Consider the following 16588-nt stretch of genomic DNA (forward strand, 5'->3'; position numbering starts at 1 on the left):
TACGTAGAAAAAGTACCCATTTATTCAAGGTATGACAAGTATATTTACAATATATTTTCCAAAACAAGATCTTTTATGGGATTTTTTTTTCAAGCAATCAAGAATTACACTTAAATAGGGAGATCTTATTTGTTACAGAAGGTATTATTTCTGCAAATGATTACAACATACGAGGCTCAGGTATGTTTACCCTTGGAGATGAGCCTCAATGTAGTGTGAGCACAATGATTCCCAAGTATACAAACATAAGACAGCCTTAAGGTTAAAGAATCGTTCAATCATCTTCTATCGCAATGCCAATTCTATAAAAACTAATTTTGTGACTGCTAAAGGGTAGGATCTTAGAAGTTGCAAGGATTGTATTTTGCTCCCTGGCTGCCTGAACGTAAATGTAATAGTATGTTTTAAACCACACAACACAGCAAACTAGTTGAAATCAAATCAAATTCTCTGGCTCCTTCCTTTTTTGTGAAAGAGAAATATACTACCACTTACAACCTTCCATTCGTTCATAAGCAACTTTAGAAGGTTTTCTAGGAGGGTTTGGCAAGGCAACAGAACAGCAGTGGTATTAGATTGCACTCTGCTGACTTAAAAAACGACCCCTTTGAATTTTTTTTAAAAAAGTGTTCTGAATTTTAATGAGAATCTCAGAAAAGTGAAAGGATGCCATCCAAAGTGGCCAGTGTAAGAAGCAAATTGTCTTCGCTTTATTTTCTAGAGCACCATGACACAGTTTGCTATTTAACCAATGTCTCACCTACATTTAAGTAAATTATGACTTAACCAGAATGTCACATGGATATGATAAATTAAACGATGGAGGCCTGATGATGTTTTGATGGGATTATGCCCCAAAATGACTGGAAGCAACGTTTTCCTCTGCTACCTTCACAACATGGAAAAGAAACAGAAATAGGAAGATTTTTATTCCTATTGCATTAAGAATCCATCTTACTTGGTAGTAGTGTGGTGTTGGAGACTCAATACTCAAATGAGGCTCATTGTAAAATGTAAGGAAGATAATCTGGCAGCCTGATCCTTCTGGAAAGACTCCTGAGGTTGCAAAACATCTGATGAAACCCAAATTTATAGCTCTAAGGACATGTGCATTGCTCCAAATCTTAAGCATCTCTCCCAGCCCACAAACTGCAACTGAAATGGTTTAAAATATGAGAGCCAGTTAAAAATTATTTTCTACAGCCAAAGTATCAAACTAGAGCATACATAGCAAACATGTTTAAGGTTTATGTTTTGACCATAGCCTACTCAACAGGATTCTATTTAAAATAATTAGAGACAGAGTCTGCAATATAAAACAACACTCCATGTTACCAGTGTTGTAGGGACAATTAGATCAATTACGTCTATTTTAAGACTGAAAACAACCAACTGCCTACAGCAGGATTCCCTAAACCCCAGGCCGTGGCCCATTACCAGCCCCGAGTCCTCCAGGACCGGGCTATGGAAGTGGTGGGCGAGTACGCACATGGGCACCTCCTCACGTGAGCTGCGGGAAATGTGGGCACACATGTTCCATTTGTGCGAGCGGCAGGTGTGCTTGCCAGCCACTCGTGCAAATGGAGCTGTGCACATCCATACGCTTGCCTGCTGCTCTTACGGAACCACCACCACCCCTTAAGAAAGAAAAACATCCTTTCTTAAGGGATACTTCTCCCAAGATGAAATCAAAGAAATGTGTCAGGAGTGTGTCAATTGTTCCATCATATAATACTGCAACTCTGGAACAGGATGTTCCGAATGTTTTTGGAAGTGGCCCAAACACCATAGCAGGCCCATTTTGTATCAGACTACACCAGAACACAAGGACCATTTGTTTCAAAATTGGGAGTGCTCTATTTTGGGATCAGAATGATCCATAATGGAATATTTGTTTTGTTAACTCCTCTACAATGGGAAAGCTCACGGAGAACTGTCCCTTGAAGCGCCAATTCAAAAATGATTTTCACAGCTTTACAAAATCAATTCGTCTCATCAGAAAGTTCTTTTAAAGAATCACTTAGTGCACATTTAAAGAACAAAATAGTTCCCATCCTTGGGTATTAGTCACTAGTGTTTATTCACTCCAAGGTATTTGTCTGGCTGTTTGAACCATTCAGATTTAAAGAAATCAATAGCTTTGCTTGCTTCAACTAAAGTAGTCAGGACAAATTTATCATCAAGAGCCACTGCAAGAAGGGGTCCGAAAAAAGAACAATGTGATTTTCCTATGGCTTAAGTCATTCACATTTCCTCTTTTGCCAGTTCAGTTAAATGTCCATAAAAGTTCTGAATCTTGCCATTTGTAGCAATAGGAATTGTTTCTCATAGTCAAAATATAACAAATTAATGTGCTACTTGATCAAGGCTACTAATATGATTTCCCAAGACTTCCCAGCAAACTGGCTGATTTGTTTGATGGTTAGAAAAGGTTATACACACAATAAATTAGCTTCGTAACTTGCTCCCTCAGAATAAGAATGGGACGCTTAAGCTCAGTCCTTCAAATCTAGCTCCTGGATCTCAGATATTGCCAGTAAACAAAACATGATGCTTCATGCTTTAGGACTTTATATGTTGGCTACCAATAACCAAATTAAAAACAAGATTCGGGATTGAAATGCCCTTGCACAAATTTGCGAGCTAGGCAACTCCCGTTTCATAAACTGTGTGAACATCATGAAGCAAAGCAACTCACTTCAGGAGCTACATATTATGTGCACATAGTTTATTCAATGAGGAAAAGGTTACTTCTTGCTTCCAACACTTACCAGTAATTGGGATAAAGAGAACCAGTAGAAAGGAGTGTAAAAATGGTTTCCCCATTCCCTGCCAAACCAAACATCTAACGAACCCAGGAATGGTTTAACACAGTTTTGTACAATTCCGTACAAAAAAATGATTTTTTTTTTGCATATTCCAAAGGTAAAAGATGTAGGTAATGAAAATTTACATTTGGCTGGAAACATTTTCCTACAAAGGTTTATTTCCGCGTCTATTTACAGAGAGATTTATACAGCTGAACCGTGTGATGGAGTCTTCTGCTACTGTTAAAAATGAGAATTCATTTTAAACGCCGTGTGAATCAAGCGTAAGGAAGCTGTCTCGCTTTCAATAGAAGAAACAGTTGGGAGAAGATTTTTTTTTTCCCCTTCCAAAAAAAGGGGAGGAAGTAGGAAATTTGGCAGGCAGGCAGGAAGAGAGAAGGGCCACGCCTTACCAACTGACCCATGATCACTCTATTACACTTTCCGACGTAAGGAGGTAAAAATGACAGGCACTGTTAATTCCATGGAGTTTGCTGCATTTAGCTTGTACTCCAAAAACATGAAGAAGTCTTGAAGAGTTCTAACATTCCGTGACTTTTTCGCCAGTTGAGTTCACAGCATTCCTGGTATGTCAATGCCAAGTCTCAGGTTGCAAATTTGCTTCTGCTTCTCTTTTTTTTTTATATATTAAATAGGTTTACTGTATACTATGGTGTAAATTGGAAACTTACTTCAAAGACCATTACAAATGTTGCCTTTGTATACAACAAAATCGTTGTGCTGGACTGACCGATCTTCATGAAGGTTTTATAAATAATATAAATTTAGAACCAGTCTTCAGGACCTTTGTCAATCATTATACCATGTTGTTGCTTTCTCCAGCTTTATCTACAAGCTGTGGGCAAAGGAGACAGAAGGGAAGATGGAATCGGGGTAGGGAAAAGAAATTGTAATTTAATACACTCATTAAGAATGGAACACATTGATGTTACTTCAACACTTGCATTTTAAGTGAGTGACTGGGTGTAGTATAATCTTATTCAAACAATACTATCCAAGGCCTTATGTAGTTTACACAAAGTAAGACCGTTTGCATTACAACCGCATTTAGCCATGGTATGTTTTTATGTTAACACAGAGCAACATGAAGATGCAACAGAATGAAAATAAATAAATAAATCAGAAATAATGCAAGTATAAAAACCGTTAGCTCAATAACCCAAAGGGGGGAGAAAAGAATATTGTTTTGAAAAATAATCAGCCATTCATGCATTAATAGACTGAAAATGATATTTTCAACTAACCATTACTGGGAATTGTCTCCTGAACCTACGCAGGCTTTGAAGAAAACATCAAGAATTAACTTTTCCAAAAGGATTTAACTCCATAAAGTCCAGTTTATAAATGATATTGATACAGGAAAGCAATAAGCAAGATGTCAAGCCAAATTATGAACAGACTTATTTAAGTAGATTTAATATAAAAAGAAAACCCAGCTGTATTAACTAAGTTTTTTAATCCATTAGACATACTGATGCCTTGGGAACTACAGGCACGATGTGGGGCTCAGAGGCTCCTGCAGCAATAAAGCAAAATATGCCAATCTTTGGCATGGCACACTGCCAGGCCGAGAAAAGGGCAGCATGCTTCTCCTAGCCTAAGTGTAATTGCAGCTATATCCTGAAAACGTGATATATGTCTATATGTATCCTATTTAGAATTCTCAATTTATAATGCACCTTGAACAAATGCCAGCCACTGCATGTTTAATATTAAACATGTTCAGAAATGCAAAATTAGAGATAGAGAATAATCACAGCTGTAAAGAAATGTGTCAACATCCACAAGGATGCTGCCATGTTGTTTTATGAGCATTGACCATTGTAAAGATGGACATGGGCAATAGGCAGTCTTGGATACGCCTGGTGAGGCCTGCCAGATGCCCATATTCCCTTCTGGAAACTCCCCCTGCAGTTGGATTTCACCTCAGCAATATACGACAACTTGCTATTATTTGACAAGCTGTCTGGAGCATATTTTAGCTGGGAAGATTCCCCATCCTTATTCTGTACCTCCAGAAACCATTATACCCAAATTAGGGTGTGAGATGCTAGCAAAAGCAACAGGTGAGCCCAGGTGATAGTTGAACTGTCTCCTTTTAATGACCCATGAACAATAAATCTGTTATATTTGCTTGGTTTAATTTACTGCTCCTGACAGTCTTGGTGCACAAAATAGGAAAAAAGAATGCTTAAAATAAAATGGCATGTGGAGAAGCTCTTGATGCCTTTCCTGTCACTCGATTGTTTTCTCAGCTGCCTCAACTTTCCTAGAGTGAAACCTTTTCTGAAAGCCTTCATACTGTATATACATGCAGGGCATTCTGAAGATAGTTCTCAAGCACCCTCTAAATGTTCCCCATTATTTTATATATATATATTTTTTGGGGGGAGGAGGATAATTAATGCACCTAACAAGACACAAGCCCATTTTAAGGAAAACGGACACTTAGCAGTCTTAAAAGAAAAAATTCTTTCTTGCTCTCTCCCAACTGTCCTTCTCATTCATAGGCTCCAATGGTTTTAGAGAATGTTAGGTTGTCGCCTCAAACTGGAATTGGAAAATCATTACAGATAGTCCTCACTTAGTGACCAGTTGCGAAGATGGCAGTAATACAGGGTGGCCAAAAATTCAATTTCTGACCAATACCCTCCAATTTTGGGGCACCTGACAACAAAAACCTTCAGTGTGAAAAACTGATTAAGGCCTGGTCACTTTGAAGCTGCACTACAAAGGGGAGGTTTCTTAATCAATTAATTAAGGTCACTGAGCTGAGTCTTAACTGGAGGTTAACACATTTTAAGGAAGTCTTGCGGAGAAAAGCAGCTCAATAAGAGACAGTTTAAGCGATCTCTCCACTCTGCAAGGGGGCAACAAAAATATCAGGCACAAGACACTGTAGGAGAGAATTTTATCTGAATTACACAGTGGCAACCACAGTGGTACCATCTCTGAGTCACATGTTCACTTAGCGACCATTTCATTTAACAAAAAAGTCAGTGGAACAGAATGCAATCACTAAATGAGGAGAGAGTGTAGAACCTATTTGTTAAGCTTGGGAAAAATAATGTTTTTATATTAAGCTTCATAAATGGTAGCTACAGTTCTGTCAAGAAGTATTTGCCCATTTTGGATTTTTATTTGTGTTATTTGTTCATTCAGACTTCCTTTATATGCCAGGAAGACTTAAATGAATCACTGACAACAATCAATGGGGAAAAATGCAAAAATTCAGAAATGTTTAAAGGAGGTAAGTAGTTTTTCACAAACCTGTGATTTATACTGACAAAGGGACTTGAGTAAATCTGATGGGGGCTTTACATGTGACATGACAATTTATGCATATCAACAATGTATTCTTGAAACTAAAGGACCAATCCATTTCTATACCAAACCAGCTTTTAAACTCAATTTGCTGGATAAGCTGCAAGATAAGTAAAAAAAAACACCCTGTGAGTGATTGTATGAAAATTGTCCTAATTCAAATTCAAGTAGAGAAAAAAAAACTCAGGGTAAAATTATGTCTCTTCTGACCTTAAACATGTGGAGATGATGTCCAAAAAAATCTGGAGAATAAATATAAGGATAGGGAAGACTGGCTTATCCTGACGCAGAATTAATTTTGAATCCTGTTATCGTTGTTACCTGAAGGCAAATATAAGCATTTGGTGACCCATATTTTGAATGCACATCTCTGATGGTCCAGGTTCTTTAAATGGAATCCAAGAAACAGAAAGAAAACAGAACTTGCTGTGTATTATGTGAAATTATTTAATACTTACTGATCTTATACCAGGTAGATTCAACAGATACCCCAGAACTGGCACTCTTCTAATAAAACCGATCACCACAGGGAAAAAGCCCCTTTGAAGAAAAAAAAAATACATTACAAGATTAGAAGACTTTTCCAAATAGGCTCCCTTTACACATTCCTAAGATTTTTTTAAAAAAGTTTATTTTTTGTATGAAGAAATATGTAATTCCTTGTATCACATATATTCGCCCCTTTCAGAATGAAGAGTGTACCCATCTCTAAATCTTTACATATTTCAAGTAGTTAGTGATATAGGTAGTCCTTGCTTACTGACTATTCTTTCAGTGACCATTCAAACTTACAATGGCAATAGAGATGTCTGGTTGTGGACATCACAGCGTCCCTATGACGACGACTGCAATCTGGATGCTTGGCAATCAGGACACATTTACAATGACCGTCCTGTGGTCATGTGATCACCATTTGTGACTTTCACAGCTGAAAGTTACCATTTGTGACTGGGAAGCTGGCAAGAAGTCACCAGTTATGGTCATGTGACATTATCCTATGGTGATTCACTTAATGATTGCAACAGGAACTGATGTCATAAGTCGGTGCCATCACATGATGTCACAATGTAGTGTTTAGCAACAAAGTTACTGCTCTTACTATGGTCAGAAAGTGAGGACTACCTGTACAGACTTATGTGCTTCCTAATTAGTTTCCTTGCTTCTCACAGGGTAATAGAAACATTTAAACAATATGGACAGGACCAGTTTCATGACATGCAACAAATAGCCACTGTTGAGTCCAGCTTTGGGAAGGAGACTGCTTAAATAGTTTATTAGGACAGTATGGTTGTGTGAAGACTATTATTCTGAAAATCCACACACAATTTTTATAGATACAAACTTAGGGACTTGTAAAATGGGCTGGTTAAGTACTAATAGGGTCAAGGGGCCTTGCTGAACTAGGTTATAATGCTTCGTCCCAAAAATCAGAAAGCAGCACCCCCCTATAATTGGAGTTCTACTGATATTTTTCTTGACATCAGAGTGTCGCACATTTAAGAGGATCCCAGATGGGCAGGTAAATCTACTTCTCTTAGTACTGCTGTAAGTACCTAAATCATCAGCGAGCCATGGTGTCGCAGTGGTTAGAATGCAGTACTGCAAACTAATTCTGCTGACTGCCAGCTGCCAGTAGTTCGAGTCTCACCAGCTCAAGGTTGACTCAGCCTTCCATCCTTCCGAGGTCGGCAAAATGAGGACCCAGATTGTTGGAGGCAGTATGCTGAATCTGTAAACTGTTTAGATGGGGCTATAAAGCACTGTGAAGTGGTATATAAGTTTAAGTGCTATAGCTTATTGCTAAATGCAAATTCTCTCCATTTCCACCTTACAAGGAAAACCACTTTTCGGCACAGAAAACTGGAAACATTTCAAGGAATTATATGGAATTTTAGAAGAGGGTTGTGAAAGATAAGTTATTGAAATAAGCAGTTTAAAAGGATTCCCAATAATATACTGGTGTTGTAGAAAAAAGAATCATTAATCATTGCACAGGCAGTTGGGAAATGCTCCCCCTTCCTCCAGCTGTTTTGGCTCTGAAAATCTGTATGCTGCATACTTTCCGTGAGGGTGGGTAGGTGAACGTGAGAGAAAATCTGTACGTGAACGTGAGAGAAAATCAGCCCAGGAACAGATGAGATGCCACTACAAGCATTTTATAAACCTAGAGGGCTCATGGCTATTAGCCAGTTCCTACTTTGTATCAAGGTGATATCCTCAACTACAATTAAGGTAATATATTATGGAAACAAACTGGGGCTAAGACACCACTTCACAAAAAAATGCCTTTAAACATATGTCTTTCCCATGAGCCAAACAATGAGATTCCTCAGTATGTCATGTGAGAGAGAATTTTTTTGTTAACTAAAGATTGATAACTGGAGCAAAAAAATATACATGGCAACAATCTCGATAAGAGTGCAAAAACATTAGAATGCTTATTTAAACTTTAGCATGGAGCTTAGTATTCAAGGGGAACCTATGTACTCTTAAATATTCTTATATTTGTAGGTGTCTTAAGGTACTACAAATTACTATTTACTTCATTCATTCAATCACTTACTCACTCATTGTAGCAGTCCTCATAGCGGAAGTTTTTACTGTTTTTATTATTAAACTGCTTGAGTTACAATGTACAGTAGAACGGTAGGAATTTTTGAACTTAAGAAGCTCATTGATCATTTGATGATTATTTAAACTTTTATATGGCTAAAAATAATCTCTCTGGTAATTTGGATTTGCACTGTACAATTAATGAAACTACTGTCATGTAACAAGTGACTACAATGAACCTACAAGGCTAGGAATGGTAAAATTTAACAAAGTTAAGAAGTAACTGTAATAATGTGACCCAAGGTGAGCCTATACATCTACTATTGTTCCTCATTAACAAAGATTAAGGAATGAACAAATGTAACAGCTTTGTTGCAATCAACCTGTATTGTAATGTTTATGAACTCAGAAACAGATCTACACATCCTTGTTCACACTCAGAATCTGCTATCATCGTGCATTAATTGCAAGTGTGAATAAATGTTCAGAATTCAAACACAACCCACATTATGTTCAGATAACTACACTAAGGATGTGCTGTGGCTTCATATCCAAAAGTGAAAGCCTTACCCACAATCAGTGTTAGCAGGGTGACACCTCCTTAATTCAAATGTGTATTCACTTGGGATCACACAATTACCATCAGCCACACTTACTCCAAAATGCTTTTCATTTTATCTTTCAGTTTATCATTAAAGGCAAAGAAACCAGAGGTGAAGTATGGAGGCAGAAGAAAACACAGAAAGGAACAAAAAAATTCTATATTCTAAAGCGATTTGCCTGTCTGTTTTCAAACTTGAAACCTGGGAGTTGCATGATGACTGAATTAATGCCATGCTCTTCAGTAGAGACATCATCTCACAAATAATCTGATAAATTCTAACCTGGTATCATTTAAGAAATCATGACTTGAGTAGTTCTCAAATTATACAAATACCTGTCAAATTAATACAACGTGCAGGCTTGTTGGTTCATAATCTGTAGGGAATACAGTATTCGGATACCGAATGAATGCAATCTGAATTCAGCCCTAAGCATCTTTTTGTTTAGGAGAAAGCCACCATTTATTTTAAGAGATAGTGGAATTAAAATTCAGTGGAAGAGACTGACATATTTACATTTGACTTTCTGGTGCAAACCTCACTTTCCTGGTCTTCACTAAACTCAGAGAATAGTCTACATTAAGCAAGCTCCCCACCTGAAGTGTTCTGTAATCATTTCAAGCACTGCTAAGGAAGGATTTGATCATGGCATGGGAATTTTTAGCCCCAAGTAAGACAAGCAGAAAGATCTGCAAAAGAAAAGCGAACACACAAACCTGCAAGCCTGCAACTGATTATTAAATAATCAGAAGTATTATTCACACTGGTCTGAAGATTTATAGCTTTCAAACTATTTGTCATCGACCTAGCAAGTAAACAGATTTCTACAAAAGCTGGTTATCTTTCTCTGCCTACCTGGTTTGACAGAGTCGGCATGCTCTAAATCCCATTGATCCCTTGTGGGACCCACGAAGTAATCCTTCTGTGTCATGGTGTCTGTCCTTGGAACACCACCTGAGATTCTTATGCCTGCCCTACTTCTGACCTTATTTAAATGAGCCCTTAAAACCTGGCTCCATTCCACACCTGCGTTACAATGAGCAGTAAGCCCCTTATGGGATGCTTTGATTGTTTCATTAAATGTTGATTATCTCCAGGCACTCTTTTGGACAACGCATTATGTAGTTTTATTGTGTTTATTCATGCATTTTGAAAGCTGCCCAGTTATACAGATGGAGGTAGCCTATAAGTCTAATAAATGAATAGTTACTTCTATGCAAATTTTCTTTTTGGTAGTAAGGTGCATTCACCTGGGATTGTGTGCCAGAATTCACAAGCCAGCAGTGTAGGGAGCTACCACATTTTTCCTGTTGCCAACAGTGCAACAGGAAAGAAACAACTTGTTCTTACCATGAAATGCAACTCTATAGGAGAAATGATTGCTAATAAAAAGCTTGTTCTCTTCCACATTTCTATCTATTTTTTCTTTTCTTTGTCTTAGAAGTTTCATCATCACTAGTAGCTAAATATTTTTCTAATTGTGATTTCAAGCACTATTCTTCACATATCTGAAATAAGGAATGTTTACAAACTCCTCGAGCAGAATTTGGCAATTTCTCAGTGACAGCCAACCAAAAGCATACTTGGAACCAAAATTAAATGGTCTCCCTGTGAGGGAGATGGGCGGTTAATACATTTGATATATAATTAAATAAAAATACAAATTTTCAAGAAGACCTTACCTGAATAAGAGGAAGAAGCCATAAATTTCAAAGACCATTCCTATCAGAGGCCAGCCAATAAGAACTATAAATACACCACCCAAGAAAAAACCTGTGGCTTTCACTTTGTGTTTCTGGAAAAAGAATCTGAAAGTTCTTTCTAAACCAATTACGAAAGCCAGGCCAGCCACAAATAAAACCTGCAAAAATGAAAACAAATGTATTTGAATATAGGAAATATTCAGAGAGAAAATACTCAGATTCAATACAAAACATCTCAAAACATCTATACCAACAATTTGCTATTGGAGGAAACAGGAATGTCTTAAAGGTATCTTTTATAATGTTGGCACAATCAAAAAACACAACTGTTTCCAAAGGGAGGTAAATAATTTACAGTATAAACACTTAGGGGTATTAGTAATATGATAGATTTAGAGAGGAACATTTATTTTTCTCCCACCTTTATTACGTTTATAAATAACTTTAGGCGATGAAAATACGTAATACTCCTTCCTTCTATTTTCTCCACAACAACCACTCTGTAAGGTGGTTTGGGCTGAGAGAAAGGGACTAGCTAACTTTCATGCCTATATCGCTAAGGATTAAATATGGTAATAAATAGGGATGTGCAAAACGTACCATTGTAAAAATAGAATCTTTCATCTCCAGAATAATTTTTATACACAACTAGCAATTAGTGTGTCATTTAACTAATGAATATCTCACTCGGTGACATTTCCCACACTGCTGTATTTTAACATTCAGTTTTGTCTCCTTCCCCAAAAAGAAGTCTAGATTAACACACATTGAACACTAACTCTACATTGGCAAAAACACAATTCCTGTTCAGCTAACACATTGTAACCAAACAAGTACAGGTAGTCCTTGACCTACAGCCATTTGTTTACTGACCATTTGAAGTTACAACAGTACTGAAAAAAGTGACTTATGACCATTTTTCACACTTAGGACAGTTAAAGCATCCCCATGTCATGTGATCAAAATCCAGACATTTAGCAACTAGCATGTATTTAAAACAGTTGCAATGTCCCAGGGACATGTATGTGATCATCTTTTGCAACCTTCTGACAAGCAAAGTCAACGGGAAAGCCAGCCCCTAACTCAACAACTGCAGTGATTCACTTAACAACGGTGGCAAGAATAGTTGTGATATGGGACAAAATTCACTTAACAACTGTCCTACTTCTCAACAGAAATTTTGGGCTCAATTGCGGCCATAAATTGAGGATTACCTGTAAACCATATTAAAACTTTGTAATATAATGGTCTGGCAATCTATATCAAAGGAGAATTGATGCCTTTGAATTGTGGTGCTGGCGTAAATTATTGGGTTTATCATGGAGAGAAGAGTGTAACTAACAGAGGTGTTAAATCGTATAAAACCAGAGATATCACTAGAAGCTAAAATTATAAGACTACATCTGATTTAGTTTGGCCATGTCATGTGTGCAAATTCACTGGGGAAGGCAATGATGCTAGGAATGCTTTTTTGGAACAAGACGAAGAGGCAAGCAAAGAACACGCTGGCTGGATATACATCTAATTTGATATAAAGTTGAACATGCAACAATTGCAAAAAACTGTGCTTGACAGGATAGCATAGACAGCACTTGCCTATAAAGCTGTCAAGTGTCAGACACAACTAAACGTTTAAAGCAAAAACAATAGTCTGGCTCCTCTATGTACCAGTTTCTACAACTTGCTGAGCCTCCAGCATCAACCTCCAATCTCATTTGTGTCTAGACCGTTGTGTGAATTTGGCCAGAGGTGAATTACATGACTTGTCTGTGTTAAACATAGGCACTTTCAGAATCCTATCATTCTGTGTAAATGTTATTCATGCAAAACTACTTACATTTCCAATAGCTAAAAGTGCTTTGTCGAAAAATAGGATCATTCCAAAGAAAAGAAAAAATACTCCAAAACCTGTAAGACCCATCCCAATTTCTGCAAGACAAAAAAGAAGAGTATTAATTACTCAGAGTGTCAACAAGAAAAGAAAATATCCATTGAAACCTTACACAGTTAGTTATAACATTAGCCAAGGTTAATTTTAAATTGGCTCCAATTTTTTTTTTTAAAAAACCCTGACACTTGCCCTCTTTTGAGATAAAAACATGCTATTTTGAAGGCACGTCTATAAGAATATTTTTGTTTTGATTACTGACACCTTTGTCTCTAAAAATAGCCAGTATTTGATACAGTGCTGATCTATAGATTCAGCTATCACAGGGGTGTCAAACTTGCGTCATCGCGGCAGCGTCACGTAATGTATAGGGACTTTTTCCCCCTTCACTAAACCGGGTGTGAGAATGGCCAGCGTGTGACGCATCTGGCCCATGGGTCGCGAGTTTGACAGCCCTGAGCGATCACATTTGCAGCCACAATTGTCCTTTTCCCTTTTTTGTCTCCCACAGTAGGCTTACCTACAAGGTTTCTAAAACATTTGTTAATTGTGTAATGTAAACAAAGTCCTAACACTTTGTGGTGCTGAGATCCAGAATTCCTCTTCAAAGCAGAATTCATGAGGAAGTATTACATTCAATTAACACCTTCTCCCTCAAATTACTTATTGCATTTATAAACCATGTCATCCCTGCCAATTCACTTCTCCAGTAATCTTAGCAGATGCCTTTTCTGTGCATGCAGAGACAACTGGAAATATATTGTAGAGTCACCTGTCACTGTTCAAAGCAGCCATTAAACCCTACAAACGGATACTTTAAAAAGTATCCATTTGTATCCTACAAACGGATACTTTAAAAAAGTGGACTTTGTTTTACACTAATGCATCTTTGAGAACATTTCTTTCAAATATTTTGCAAAGGCCCAACGTAATTGTTGTCCATAGGACAATACCCATAACTGCACATTATGAAGACAATCATTTTTCCACTCAGTTTAGAGACTTTTTAAAATAATCTACTTATATTTCTTCCATGAAGACTATTTTTAAAAAAGGATAGACCCATGATTAACTAAATGCAAAAAATTAGTTTTTTACCAAATAAACTGAAACATCAGTTTTACTCTAACATTAAATCTCTGCAATAAAAATGTATTTTGATTTCAATGCAGATCTGGTCCACCTATTCTAGCATAGCAGTTCCTTATCTAAACACCTTACAATTAAAATAACCATGATATATTACTTTATTGATATATTAATAGTACAAAGTAAGATAAACTTTGCATTCCTTCTTGAAATATTTTAAAATTTGTAGCTCAAGGAAGCAGTAAACAAAACCCAATCAAGGAACTACCAACTTAGACAAACTAACAGTAAATAATAACATAATCAAGGAATCACCAAAAACACTCCCACCAGCACTGACATGGCAAACCACCAGTACATAAATAGAGAGAAAACCCTACTCCCTTCTAGCACTGATCATGTTATCTAGTTGGGTAATGAGACATCTGCGAGAAAATAGCCAAACTCAGAGAGCACCAAGGATCCCACAGTATTTATAAATTATTTTAATTTTTCAGACAGCGGCCTTAAGCAGAATAAACTGTTATAAGGAACATCAAATTTATTTTTAAGAATTAATACGATGACCAGGAAATTCAGGCAAATGAGAGAGCAAACAAACAGTTGGAAGAGGAACAAAGCAATCTACCTCTCTTTTGCAACCAGCATAGAAACTGAGCAGGCTGCTAAGGAAAGGAAGCTTTATTTCAGTATTTAGTAGAGAAATGCAGCTGGACTCATTTTCTCTCCTTTGTGAACTTCAGACTTGATTTTGAAGTTCGGGAACTGTTAATTTTCAAATATACAAGTTATAGTTTTGGTAAAATTCATTTAAGCTATGTATATCCAGGGACACTTTTGGACAACAGAAACTGGAATGTTTCATAACTCTGGAATATTTCTGCAAATCAACAGAGAAATAAAACATTTATGTTTTAAGTAGTGATTTAGACTTTTTGACAGATTCAAATTGAGGACATAAAGAGGTATCAGATTTCTGACAGTAACCCTATAGTAAGAGAGAGAAGGGAGTGAACAGCAAAGTTGCTTCAGTACCTAGAATTAACTGCTCCATGGGGACAGTACAGGAGGATGGAATAAACACCTTAAAGGTTCCCAGCATGATTTCTGTATAACTTTTTAAAAGTTTTGCTTTAAAAGTTGTAATACATTTGGCACTAAATTGATTCTCACAATTATGAATTTGCTTCTTTATGTTCCATGACATTGCATAATATTCACGTTACTTGTGTAAACATGCCAAATGTTTCCTTGTGCAACTTTTATGAGTAACAATGAAATCATTTTATTTTACTTAACCAAAGTAGCATTAATTTATCCAACTGAGGTATGAGTTATCATACACTACACAAAAAAGGCTGCTTCTATACAAGACTGCTTATCATAAAAGTATTAATTCTGTGAGCAGTTACTCAAATATAGCCAACAGAATTCAACACATGCCAGTGTAAGCATTCCTCGAGCGCTCACAAAAAGAACAGGTGTGAGATAAACTATTTTATTGCTGCTTCTCACAAGTTATTTACAGAATTCTAGTCTTTTAGAGGTAGTATAGTTATGACAATTAGCCATTGATCACTCAGTCTGCCACATATTGGTCCAGCTCTCTTTTTCGTTTAGACTTTATAACATTTGTGGAAGCAGAAACCCATTCTTCCCTTATTAAAATCTCCATAACACCAAATACTTAAATGTGCAATAAATGATAGTCTGTGCCTTAATGCAGTTCTGTATTTAAACATTTCATTTAGTAGCCACAGGTGAGAAGTTATTTCACACGGGCAAAATAACTGGTTGACATAAGTGAGAAATTGCTTCCTTTACACCTAGCCAAACAATTTAGCATCCCTCCTCTGCTAACCTTCAGAAGGCTAAATACAAACATTTTAATGGATTTTAAAACAAGGCTGCATATCATTCAACTCTTGAATTATACAAAAAAATCCAAGTACAAAAAAATCCAAATATTCCAACATTGATGTTCAGATTATTTTCCAATAGAAGAGAATATATTCGGCTCAGGGTTGACCAATGGAGTCCTTGGTGCTCTGAGTTTGGGTTACAGATGTTTCATTACCCAACTATGTAACATCATGAGTGTTACTGAGCGTGTGATTTGCTGTAGCTTACCCTGCCAGGAGGTTGGTATCAGTGTGGTTTTCACTTTAGTAGTTCCTTGATTAGAGTATAAAAACAGAGCAAACCCTACACTCACTAGCACACATAGTTACATAGTTGGGTAATAAAATATCTGCAGGCAAACAAGGAAGCTCAAGTACACCGCAGATTATTTTGAACCAATATATGGCAAAAGAACACATTCTACCTTAAATAATTCTAATTTTCCTGATAGTTCAGCTTGGGTGATTTTATGCCAGCTTTCCTTCTTTAATCCACTGACTGCCAAGTGAATTTGGATTTCACATCCTAAATCCAGCTATTAAAATCCAACACAGCTGGAGGGCCCTCAGGGTGGAGGCACTCTGCAATTAGAGCGTGTCTGATGCTCATATAAAATATACATTTTTTTTTTCATATAAAAAGCACTCCTACCTCCACTTTTTTAAAAATAACATAGGACAAGGGTACAGGAACAGTGGT

The 16588-nt window shown here is 36.9% G+C and overlaps 1 protein-coding gene across 1 annotated transcript in view; it reads right to left on the reverse strand.

Annotated features, from left to right (window-relative positions):
• The window catches only part of GOLT1B (golgi transport 1B), a 17523-nt gene continuing 935 nt past the window's right edge, over positions 1-16588 (reverse strand). The window contains exons 2-5 of the mRNA XM_034442605.3: positions 12848-12939; positions 10990-11168; positions 6611-6692; positions 1-3663 (exon numbers count right to left, since the gene is read on the reverse strand). Of these exons, the coding sequence (XP_034298496.1) occupies positions 3625-3663; positions 6611-6692; positions 10990-11168; positions 12848-12939 (392 nt within the window). The 3' untranslated portion in view covers positions 1-3624. The remainder of the gene's footprint in view (positions 3664-6610; positions 6693-10989; positions 11169-12847; positions 12940-16588) is intronic.

Source organism: Pantherophis guttatus, chromosome 7 (assembly GCF_059756535.1).
Source record: "Pantherophis guttatus breed Tessera chromosome 7, ASM5975653v1, whole genome shotgun sequence".
NCBI lineage: Eukaryota > Metazoa > Chordata > Lepidosauria > Squamata > Colubridae > Pantherophis > Pantherophis guttatus.